General features: G+C 41.6%; 1 protein-coding gene and 1 non-coding gene across 2 annotated transcripts in view; both read right to left on the reverse strand.

The window, feature by feature from the left end:
- Positions 1-12,593, reverse strand: part of BRCA1 (BRCA1 DNA repair associated) — a 53,951-nt gene that overhangs the window by 15,875 nt on the left and 25,483 nt on the right. The window contains 6 exon segments of the mRNA XM_053661375.1: positions 62-375; positions 2,879-3,069; positions 5,245-5,368; positions 9,207-9,378; positions 11,766-11,854; positions 12,210-12,332. Of these exon segments, the coding sequence (XP_053517350.1) occupies positions 62-375; positions 2,879-3,069; positions 5,245-5,368; positions 9,207-9,378; positions 11,766-11,854; positions 12,210-12,332 (1,013 nt within the window).
- On the reverse strand, positions 1,762-1,892 carry LOC119052203 (small nucleolar RNA SNORA51). Its single transcript, XR_005083083.2, has one exon. It is a non-coding gene; the product is annotated as a small nucleolar RNA SNORA51 (small nucleolar RNA).

The raw sequence follows: 12,593 nt of genomic DNA on the forward strand, positions 1-12,593 counted from the left end.
AGTATTTGTAGTACATTAACGCAGTGTTAGTCATCAGCGAAATGCACACAGCTAAACTTACTAATTCTTTTTGGGTCAAGCCTGATGCCACCATTGATATTCTTCTGTTGACTGTTTTTGTTGACGACACTGACACCACGTCTGGCTTCTCCCTGCTCACACTGTCTTCCTTCACATCACACCCAGCAGCATTAGTAGTTTGGGCAGTAGCTGGATTCTTGGCAGATTCTTCAACTTGGAACTGGGGTACTGTCGATGCAGAGGTTGAAGCGGGCGCGCTGCAAACAGGCGCTGGCTCCAGGGCTCTGTCTTCGTAGGGGTCAGACTCGGGGTCATCAAAGAGTCTGACTCCAGATTCCACGGAAGGGGTTCCCTCTGACAGGAATGGGGGAAGAAGTTTAATTTACATGACAATGAATCTTGAATTACTAAGTCTAATCTTTGCTAAGAATTAAAAAGATAGATCAAGCCCCAACTGCTGGCGTGGTTCAGTGGGCAGGGCCTCATTCTGCAAACTGAAAAGTTCACCGGTCCCGTCAGGGCACACGCCTGGGTTGTGGGCCAGGTCCCACGCTTCAGGTGTGCGAGAGGCAACCTATCCATGTTTTTCTCCCCCCTTCCCCCTCTCTAAAAACAAATAAAATCTTCTTTAAAAAAATGGTCAATTTAGATGAAATGAAAAATGGGCGTGCTAATATACTATTGGTGGAGGTGCAATGCAACTTAACTTTTCTAAGGGATTATTTGGCATTATATTTCAAAAGTCTTGTGTGTTTATACTTCCAGGCAATAATGCAAGTTTTAGAAATGTATCCTAAGGGAATAAAAGATGCATGTACAAGTTTAGTCATGGAAATGTTCGCTGTAATATTGTTTACAATGGTAACGTTTTAGAAACACCCTGAATGTCCAGTGATAGATTGGCACAGCTGTTCCAATGGAGCACTCTTCATCCATTACGGTTAATCACGATAGAATAGCAAAATGCACACACCTATGCTCACCGCAGCATTGTTTACAGCAGCCAAGAGTGGAAGCAACCCACATGTCTATCAGTGGATGAATGGATAAATAAAATGTGGTATATACATACAATGGTTTTGCAAAAGCTAAACGAACAGCTTTATAAAAAGAAGAAAATCCAGTCACATGCTATAAACATGGATGAACATTGAGGACATTATGTTAAGTGAAAAAAGTCAGTCACAAAAAGACAAAACTGTACTATTCCACTTATGTGAGGTATTTAAGTATATATATTTATATAAAGATATTTTTATATATAAATACAAAAGTATATTTATATAAATGTAAATTTATATATATAAATATATTTATTTAATCCTTGCCCAAGGATACATTTATTGCTTTTACAGAGAGAGGAAGGGAAAAGGGGATAGAGAGAAACATCAATGTGAGAGAAAGATCACGGGACTGAGCTTGCAACCTGATTGCCAGTATGTACCCTGATTGGGAATTGAACCTGAGACCTTTCAGTGCACAGGACGCTCCAACCACACCGGCCAGGGCCACTCACTCATATGAGGATTTTAAAGTAGCCAAACTCGGGGCAACCAGCAGAATGGTGGTTGCCAGGGGATAGGGCAGGGGGAAATAGGGAGTTGCTATTTAATGGGTAGAGTTTCAGTTTTGCAAAATGAACAAATTCTAGAGAACAGCTGCACCACAGTGATAGTATACTTAATACTACTAGTAAACACTGAAAAGTGGTTAAGATGATCATTTTTTGGGTCTTTTTGTCTCCGTCTGCCCCTTCATAATACGGACCAGGCACAGGGCCTGGATGAGGCGTGCAGGGGGTGGGCCTGCTCTGCCTCCTCTTTCTGTCCAGGCCGCGTGAGAACACAGCCTGTGGTAAGCACTGGGAGGCCAAAGATGATAAGTTTTATGTTATGCATTTTTTACTGCAATTAAAAATGTTTTTAAAAGATGCCATTGATTTTAAGATGCTGTCCTATTTTAGAGTCCTGACATGAAAAAAATTTGCATCTTAGAATCCATGACATGCAACATTATAAGGTATGCTTTCCATAACCTTCATCATTTGATCTAGTTTAAATACCCCTTTTTTATTACCTATATTATCCAACTGTTTGGCAATACACACATTGTATTTTAGCCAGGGGAGGGAAAAAAGGTTGAAAGTAAGAAATATTCAAGTTTTGTTTTGCCATCCATGATGATATCAATTACTTTTTTTCATTTGATATCACCAGGTATCATTACCCAATTGAAAACAGAAGACCACCCCAGAAACATTTCAGAAAATTTCACTTCATCAGGAAGTAAGCACAGCTCAGCACAATGTACGAGATCTTTAAAATGACCCTAATTAAAATGACCAAACACTGCAGTTAGGTGACAAAGAGCACCTTTTATGATAATGTGTTTTTGAGGATTTAGAATTTTTTTTTAGTAATTCAAACTTTGATTTACAAGCCATAAAACACATCATTCATTTAAAGTGATTTATAAGGCATAACATATATAGTCATTTATACTCATTTATTCAGAAAATAAGAACTTACTTTGGAGATTTGATTCATTTTTTAATCAAGGACAGACCTAAAACTTTATTCTAGGGCTCTAGAACTTTTATCTAACAGTTAAAATAAAATATTTAGAGGACCAAAACTCTCTCATCTTCAAAAAGTTAAACCAATACAAATTAACAATTACAATAATTTTCAAGTAAACTGGGATTTACATTTAAGCTATTTTTTAAAAATGGGTTTAAGTATACCAGATGCATTCATGATATACCAATACCTCTGAAAGGTGATTAACCAGAATACCTTTAGGTAAGATTCAGAGTAAAATAAAAGTGTTTTCTCCAACAGAGCAGATGAAATATTACCGAGATCTTGTCTTGACAAATAAGACGGCTCCATTAGATCTTGGGCCTCAGACTTGGTGGGTTGCTGGTCCTCCATGTCAATAGCCTTAATGAGCTCCTTTTGAGATGGGCAGTTTGTGTTCTGAAGACTCTGTGAGTGGCTGTGCATATCCCGCTTACCGTCTAACAACTGGGATTTAGAAGGGGAAGACCTAGAAAGAATGAAACAAGAAAACCATCACCACAGCTTTCTGTCAAAAGACTTACACTTTCAGGGCAGCCAAAGCATAAGAGAAATAGCTCATTGTCAGAGCGATACCCAAGTGATGGCCAGAAGTCTGGATTCACAATTCCCAACCTGTCAGGGGTGACAAAGAACATCTCTCCTTAGGATCTGGTCTGAGGCAGTAAGTCCGTCTCCTAGTTGTTGACAAGCATGTCAGCAAATTTCAGCAAATTAGCTACTGCCACTTACTCAAATTCATGAGTCCCCATGGATGTGTTAGAATCAGATCTCTCATGAAAGTACAAAGTTGATTAACTCTGACATCGTTACACTCATTCTTTCTACCCAATTTTAGCACAATTCATACTCATCCCTATCTCTTGCCTTTTCAACGTCAAGTCATTCTAAGAACAAAAGCCAGTTATAAAATATTGTTAGAAGAGTTTATACATACAGTAATTCCTTTACTCTTTCAGATTTTAGGACTTTGCTGAATAAAATACTTAACAAATTTATTTTTTAAAAAGATTTTATTTATTTGTTTTAGAGAGGGGGAAAGGGAGGAAGAAAAACATCAGTGTGCAAGAGAAACATCAATTGGTTACCCCTTACATGCACTCCAACTGGGGACCTGGCCCGCAACCCAGGCACATGCCCTAACCAGGAACAAACTGGAGATGCTTCAGTTTGCAGGAGGACATCCAACCCACTGAGCAACACTGCTCAGGGTGATATTTAACAGATTTACAGGACCCCAGAGATCAGCCACTTAATTAATTATTGGGTGTTTACTGTGAGTCAGGCACTAAAACTAAGCCCTGTGGATTAAAGATGATCAAGACTTAAACTTCGGATCTCAAGTAGTCTCGTGGAAGGAAGTTCAATCAAATGTGTAGGTTCGTTAACAGAAATCTCTCAGGGGAAGGGGGAGGAAGGGCAGAAATATTTGGTCTAAAATTAAATGGGTGGTTAGCTCAACTAGTTAAAGACTAACAATGAAGTCATTACCTCTGAACATGGGTTTAATTACATCTGGACATGAGCAATGGTGTGGGGATTGCCTGAGGGAATGGAGAGTGCTGGGTGGAGATGAACAAAGGGCAAAATATTGGGACGAACATAATAGCATAATCAATAAAATACAATAAAAATATTTTTAACAATATACATAAGTAAATAAACATGGGTTTAGTACCTGTGGAGAACAGACCTTTTAATTCTGTTAGACACGGGGCCAGTACCCCAGCCTCAAAAATCTATCCTCGGCCAATCCAAGAGGTTTGGAAAAGATGGTGTGATTAGGTTTTTGACACCTTTGCCACGATTATCAGAAAGATAAATATATATACACTGAGTAGGAACTCAAATACAAATTCCTTTTCCTTCCTGGAGCAGTGAGATTGGACTCGAATGGCTCTGAGACTCTTCCTGACTATCCAATAGGAATAAGAGCCCAGAACTTACCCTTTTACCTTCACAACGCTGCTGGAAAGAGCAAATGAGAAAGTGGGTAAAGTATTTTTGAAAATATAAAGTTCTATGCAGTCTAATCTCCACAGCAATTTGAACAGACACCCTGAAAGATACTGTGAATAGTTCTTGGAATAAACCAATAGATTAAGGGCAAAATCTTTCCTTTAACTGGGGCAAGGGCTGCCCTGGAGAACTCTGCCATGAGCCTCCAGGCTTGTTTATGTTTTAGTTCTGCACTGTGTTCTGACCTCCAGAAGGAACAGAGGTATCATACATTTTCTCATGTTGTAGCTCACGCCTTGTGTAGGTCCAAAAAGCCTGTGTACAGTCATGCAAAAAAGCATCCTAGCCCTGGCTGGCGTGGCTCAGTGGATTAAGCACTGGCCTGCAAACTGAGGGGTCGTTGGTTCAGTTCCCGGTCAGGGCACATGCCTGGGCTGTGGGGTCAGGTCCCAGGTTGAGGGTGTACAAGAGGAAACCAGTCGATGTGTCTCTCACACACTGATGTTTCTCTCCCTCTCTTCCTCCCTCCCTTCCCATGTCTCTGAAAAAATATAAATAAAATCTTAGAAAAAACACAAAAACAAAAAACTAGAGATAGTAGTATGGTGAAAAATATTTAACAGTAAGAATTCAGTGTGAGTAGATGGTACTTAGATACCACAATCTGCCGTTTACAACTTCTTACCTTCCCACGCCTGTTCCTTTACACTTCCTGCTGGAACTATGCAGATACTCTTGAGCCTTGTCTGCAGAAAGGTTTTCCAGATTCTGACTTCTAGGATATTCACTACTTTTCTCTGACATTAATACTGTTTTAAAAGAAATGAGAAAACAAAGAAATTTACTGCCTTGTTCTGATGGTGATAATTCAGGTGAGTGCATCAATTTTTTTTTCAAAAGCAGTAACCCGTGATGATCAAATTGGTTTTTATACAAGTATATTGGACAGAATTTCAAAAACACAAGTGATCCAGCACTAAATGGAACTAAAAAATAAATAAATAAATAAATAAGCCATGTTGAGAGTGGGTAAACAACAGTACCCAAGTCAAGGCTGAAAAACCCCCAAAGATTTATAATTTTTTGGCCCTGATAAGAAAACAAGGATAGGGAGTATTTTTTTTTTAATCTCTACAGGAAACTAAATTATACTGAAATCCCCTTAGATAACAGGGAAGAGAAAGTACTGGAAAGCAAAGAACATTCCCTTTTCCACCCCTACTGCCTCCACATCAAAGATTATAAAATGCACGTGAGCTTTTTTACATGTGTGGGAAAACGAGAGGGAGGGTGTCACATGAAAAAGAAGAAACAGGTGATATTTTGCTTCAGATTTTCAATCAGTAAGAGAAACAGAACAAACCAACCCCCACCAAAAAAACCCACCAAGGCGCTGGCTTCTTCCAGAGGAACCCTGACTGCGTGGAACTATCGATGAAGTGGCCCCAGAAAGGAAACAGAGAACAGACCCCGGGCAAAGTTCTGACACGTAAGTTTTATCCTCCTTATTTATTAATTCCTCCGCATGTATTACTGTGCCACTGCTTTCTAGGAAGTAGCTTAAAGGCAGAAATATTTAAAAAGCAAAAACAAATACTTAAAATTACAAATGTCTTCTATTCATTAAAAAGTCACTGATGGCTGTAATTTATTCCCGCTTTTATTAGAAGAGCTGGAATCCAGAAATTGAAGCAGAAAATCGTAAACAAAGGGCTGCATTAATTAAAGACACTGGGTGACCTGGGGGGAAATAGTTATTGATTTCCTGAGTTAATTCTCAGATGCATTATTTATGGTTTTCTCTGTGCTCATCTTTTCGGGAACCTGTGAGTTTCTAGGGACGCAAGAACTCTGCCTCGGAGCCACCGGCTGCTCAGAGTAAGCAGAGTCTAACTACGCAGGTTTTTCTTTCACGTGGGTATGCAAAGCTTTTTAACACGGGCATCATCTCCCCCGAATACAGGGAGATGACTGGTGAAGGGTAATGTGCAGGCTCTAAGGAACCCCAGCACACAGACTGGCCAGCGGGAAGCGGGATTAGAAGAAGTGAAAGGGCAGGAAGCCTCGGACGCACACACAGGAGTCACTCCGTCACATTTGCACGTCGCGTATCAGTTCCCTTTTCCTACAATGGGACCGAGCTATGAAGAAAATAACTCGAGTTAGAATGCAATTACTCAACGGCACCTAAAAATACGGGGCAAAAACTTTTCTGTTCTTCATTTCCCTCGGTCCCTACTTCACAGATGCAGGGATCCAGAGCCCAGGTACTGGGACAGTCCCACAGTCCCCCTTAAACCACTTCCTTATCCGAGGATCTTAACATGTTCTATTGTTCATGGGTAGGGAATATGGGCCAGACAAAACATTTAATAAACTTACTGACTGCCTATTGTGTGCTAAGCACTGTGCAAAGTATTGGGAGAGTCAAAGGAAAAGACACTGGAGAAGAGAGAGGAAGAAATGATAGACTATAAAACACAGAACCCACAGCGAAATTCAGCTTTAAAAAGCACATACCCCACCCACCCACCCAGTTGACCAAGAGCTTCCAGGGGAGGAGCCTAAGAATTTTTAACAAGTGCCTCCAGGAATAATCGTACTGTAGGATAAAAAAAAGCTCAGATGTGTTTGAAAACCACTTCTGTTATAACGGCCTATGATTTTACAAATGGTAATGTTTACTTTATGAATGACAGGTAATCCAGGAGGAAAAAAACAACAAAGTGCATGATATAAAATAACTTTAGCCCTGGCTGGTATAGCTCAGTGGATTGACTGCTGGCCTGTGAATCAAAGGTCGCTGGTTTGATTCCTGCTCAGGGCACATGTGTGGGTTGTGGGCCAGACCCCCAGTTGGGGGCATGTGAGAGGTAACCACACATTGATGTTTCTCCCTCTCTTTCTCTCTCCACTTCCCTCGCTCTAAAAATAAATAAATAGAATTAAAAAAAAAAAACACTTTACCTTACAGAGGGAGGCACGTATAATTTATAACGGGTAAGTAAACACACATACACAAATTTTTTTTATTGTTTTAGAGAAAGAGGAAGTGGGGGCAGACACTGAGAGAGAAAAAAACATTGATACACTCATTAGTTGAGTGTACACTTATTTATACACTCATTAGTTGATTATTGTATGTGCCCTGACCAGGGATTGAACCCGCAACCTTGATGTATTGTGACAATGCTCTAACCAACTGAGCTACCCAGCCAGTGCTGCACAAAAATATTATGCAGGCTTGAGAATGACCCTTAGATAAACAGCAGGGCAGATCTACGCTGAGGGCAGGACATCTGATGCGATGACCCTAGAACGATGAATAAGTTCACTACCAAGAATAAAATAAAACCTAACAAAAATGTTTTATATAGAGATCCAGAAATTTTCAAAAAGGTTCAAATCCATAATAAAAATGTATGAAAACATGGCACCTATAAAATAAAATTAAAAAAAGAAAGCCACAAAGAAACATTCTGTCTACAGGTCTTCAGGAAAAAATAAACACCCTGTCCCCAAAGAGGAGATAGATTTACACACATGATCAAAGCCAGATAATAACATTTTGTAACTTGTGCACAAAAATTAAAAGTCTAGTCTGGTTTTAGACTGAGGGTGTAAAAGCACCTCAAAGAGGAGAGGTGGATTGAGGCCTAGACTTTGGGCTTCATTATCTGGGCTGTGAACTAATGAAGCTACAGTGACAAAGAAAGCACTTAAGGAAATGCATCTGAACCACTGCCGTACTAACAGTTTATAATGTCTCATGCATAAGCTACTGTTTCTCTCGAACATGAAAATTCTCCAAGGCACACTCCCTGACCAAGGCCACATTTTTGAGTAATTAAGAGTTGAGTTCCTAGAAAGACTCAAAGGAAGGCCTAATTGCCCCAAGCAGGACTCGGGGAAGGAAGCAATGATGTGGACACTAAGTTAGCTGGGTAGGTATCACTGAGACAGTCATGAGCGGCTCAGGGAGGTCTCCCCATACCTGCCCGTTCATGAGCACCGGCTCCCCCTCTGAAACCCACGCCTGTGCTTAACGTCTTATCTACTTGGCTACCTATTTGCCCTATTTAAAAACCTGCCCAATGTGCGGTTTTCCATAATGCTCTTTCCAATTACACTGGTACCTCGGTACTCACTGGCTTCAGAACTCATCAATCCTGGCACTCATTGCATTTTGATGAGAAATGTTTCAGCACTCGGCGCTTGCTCATCACTGATCACACTTGCTAAAATTTGTATGAGTCACAGCGCCAAGAGAAAATGCTTCTTGGAATAGGGCTTTGTGGTCTGATACATGTGGTATAAGGAATATGAATTTTTTTCTTAAAGATAAGCTTTCCAAACTGATGAGGAATCACCTATTTCCAATCTCTCCATTACGCTCAGCTTCCTGCGGGCTCCCCACAGCCTGTCCTCACTGTGGGTCCCCGTCAGACAAGGACACTCAATGACTCTCGTGGTCTCTCTGAATGGTACCTTAATTCTAAACAAGTACAAGAACCATGGAGTGACTCAAAAAAATATATGCTGAGCAAAGATCACAAAATGTTCAAGCTAGGTCAACATTTTTCTGGAGATGAAGACTTAGGGAAGGGAAGACTTTTGCTTAAGAGGCAGTGGGCCAATATTTCAAACCTTTCTCTGACGTGTTGCGCTCCAGATTCAGTAGGTCCTCAGATGCACAAGAACCAGCTCTGAGGAAAGGGGGCTTGTCGGGAGGCTGGCTCTCCTGCTGCTCCAACACAGCCTCCAGCTGGTCCATCTCCTGCTTGATCTTCATCAGGTTGTCCTGCATGGTGTCTCTCTGCTGCAAACACAGGAAAGCCACCCCGAGAAAGTCACACTCTTCTACAAACTGGCCAGAGTGCAAGAATGTCATACCAATTAATTTCAGCACGGGAATTAAAATCACCTGGTATGGAATTATAAGTTCTGGCTGAACAACTTTTAATCCGACCATATTCATGCAATTAATGCCCATGAAATTATTTCAGAATGATATTAAAGGAGTAAAAAAAAAAAAAAAGTCCATCAAACTCTCCCTAATAGACTTGCTTTATTGTGATGTCCTTTTGAAGTTATCAGAGCACTTTCTTTTAAAAGCTCAGGAGCAAAAAAATAATTAAGGTGCTTAAACACTTTTGATATTTAAAATTAGCATGACTCTGTTAACATTTCATACAGGCCGTGTTTCAAAGACTTAGTATTGTGGGACTCAGAAGCGATTTGGGTTGCTCCACACAAAAATGTCTCATTTCTGGCTCGTGGGGACACTTCTTTTTCTGGGACTCTTTGAACATAGAGTTTCTAACAGAAAGGACATAGAGCAACTTCCTTAGTTTAGCTGCTTGTTCATTCGATAGCTGTTTGTTGACCATCTATTACACATGTCAGACACTGTCCTAGTGCCGGGGACACAGTCCGCACGGCACTGCCGTTCTAGATGGCGACTATACCTATAAAACATCATGGAGGAGGGCCTGTGTGAGGGAAGGGACCAGCAGAAACAGCCCTGGGAAACCCTGTAAGGACAGTTACTGTTCTCAAGACAATGGGCTCTTCACATACAGGGCTCACATCAAGAGATCTGCTAAATACAAGGTTTTCGATAAGCAAAGTATCTTATAATCAAGGAGATTTACAAAACAGACCTTTCTTCCTTACTTTGAGAGGACATTAATGGTTGTCAGCAAACCCTGGGGTAACACAGACTGTTTCACCCTCCTATTTCTTCTTCTGATGCTTGAAAATGACTTTGCTCCCCACAAAAAACCAGCCATCTACTTTCTCCTGCTACACTGAGTTCATAGTTTGCAGGTTTTTGTGACCAGAACATGTATTCCCAGCTCCGCGAAGGCTTCCAGCGCTGCCCTGAGACTGCTTTGCTGCGGAAACCTGCGACAGTGCTGTTGCCACCCTGTGGTGCTTGTGAGTAGTTCCACTGCCAACAAAAGGGTCCACCTAAGTCAGTTTGGACCAAACCACGGGTGTCTGTAGGCTTTAGAAGCTGTCTCAGATACTAGTGTCACGACCATCACATCCACCCTCTATGTGGCCATTAAATAGGCTATAAAAGTCAGCAAAAACAGTAGTGGGAAAGTTAGTTAACTGTCCTCTGGGTTTTCCTAAAGGAATTACTTTATAGCTTGGACAATTCCCCTGCAGGCAACTGGACGGATACATTTGGGAGACCAAAACCAAATTGGTTACCGAGTTTTCTTGATTCTAATTCTTAAGTGTTTCTCAAATTAGCCCTACTCTTCCAACTTTGCTACTCTGATTTCTACTTTTAATACAGCTACACTGTGGAAACTCCTTAACAGCATGTTTAGCATGCCTTCCTTCCATAAGGACCTTGGGGACATACCACTGCTAAGTTAATGCTTCTGAAAACTACCTTACGATCCCCCATTACAGCCTGCAGGAGAAAGCCCAAACTGCTAAGCATAGCATTCGAAAGGCCCTCCATACCCTCTCATCTTTTATTTCTCTCCCAAAGCACCCATATGCCCTGTTTTCTCGTCCCGCAGGACAATTCTGTGCTTCCTGGGCATTTCATACCTTTTGTGCCTTCGCCTGGACTGCTGCCTCCCTTCCCTCTCCACCTGGAAAATTTCTTCTCATCTTGCAAGGCCCAGTTCGATGATCTCCTTCAGAAGTTCCCACCAACCATACATCGACAGTCGATCCCTTACTACTTCATGTATACTGCTAACGCACCCAGAGACCAGAGTGGAATACATGGCCCTCCTGTTTTTGCAGGGCCCTCTCAGACGGGATTTGACAGTTCAGCAGCTATCAGGGGTGTCCGACCTTTTGGGGTCTCTGGGCCACACATTATATACACAAATACTAAAGAAAACTGATGAGCAAAAAAAAGGTTTTAAGTAAATTCATGCGTTTGTGGTGGGCCGCATTCATAGCCATTGTGGGCCACGTGTGGCCAGCGGGTTGGACGCCTAGCTTGTTCATTAAATTCAGTATTTAGTGTTAATGAGCTCGGTGCTATGTAGGAAATAATGCTGCATGTGTTCCATCTAAACAGGTGATTATAACCTGACTTGAGGGGACAAGGTGCCACACAGAGCTGTCACACCACTGAGTCTCAGGGATGCTACAGGCCGGTGGGAGACTGCGGGACGCATACGCCTGAATGCGGAGGGCACCACGCAAACATCCACGCGTGCTTTTTACCTGAGTGGTCAAAATGTCGCTCTGAGAGGACAGCCCTGAAGAGTCTTCAGAAAGGTCTGTTTCACTCTCGTACTCAGATGCTGCTTCATCTTAAATGATAATAAAAATAGAGATTCAGATGTAAAAACAGCCAACACTGCAATCTGCTGTAGCTGTTTCTTCCTACTGGCAGGAGAAAGACCACTTTCCTGTTATAAAAAGTGATTACGCTCCCTGTTTTGGGACACCCGGATTTCCTTCAGAAACTATGATAATGAAAGCCCGAAGCAAGTCCACCAACCATTTGGGCACTGAGTGATGTTCCAGCTAGGTGAAAGACTTTTTAGGAAAAGCACCTTAGAAGGAAATGCTTACAATTAAAGAAGCAGTTTCTTTAAATATACTTGGAAACTCATGAAAGGACAAACACCTAGCTCATTTCTATAAAACAGACAGCTCCAGTACCTAAATCTGAATCCACACTCCGCTCTTCTGGATTATCCTCTTCCAGGTCAGGCTCCCTCTCCTCCTCATCTGAGACCAATTCCTTGTCACTCAGAACTTCCTCGTTTTCAGACTGATGGCTCACTTGTTTAAAATGAGAATCAAACATCAAGAGAGAATCCTGGCTGTCTGTATTAGCGGCCAAGTCTTCTGCTACACTGCACTGTGAAGAAAATAAGCTAACAGAACATCCTGCTTCTCCGCTAAGGTGACGTTCCTGGGACGCCTTTGCTGACGTTACCTGGTTACTACGATTATTTGAGCTACTCTTTAGAGGTACTTGGTTCTCCTCCATTTTCTTAGGTGGACCCTCTGTGGCAACAGCGCTGGGTCTGGGAGATGCAG

The sequence above is a fragment of the Artibeus jamaicensis genome, unplaced genomic scaffold (assembly GCF_021234435.1).
Source record: "Artibeus jamaicensis isolate MK-2021 breed Jamaican fruit bat unplaced genomic scaffold, CSHL_Jam_final contig_2259, whole genome shotgun sequence".
Lineage (NCBI taxonomy): Eukaryota > Metazoa > Chordata > Mammalia > Chiroptera > Phyllostomidae > Artibeus > Artibeus jamaicensis.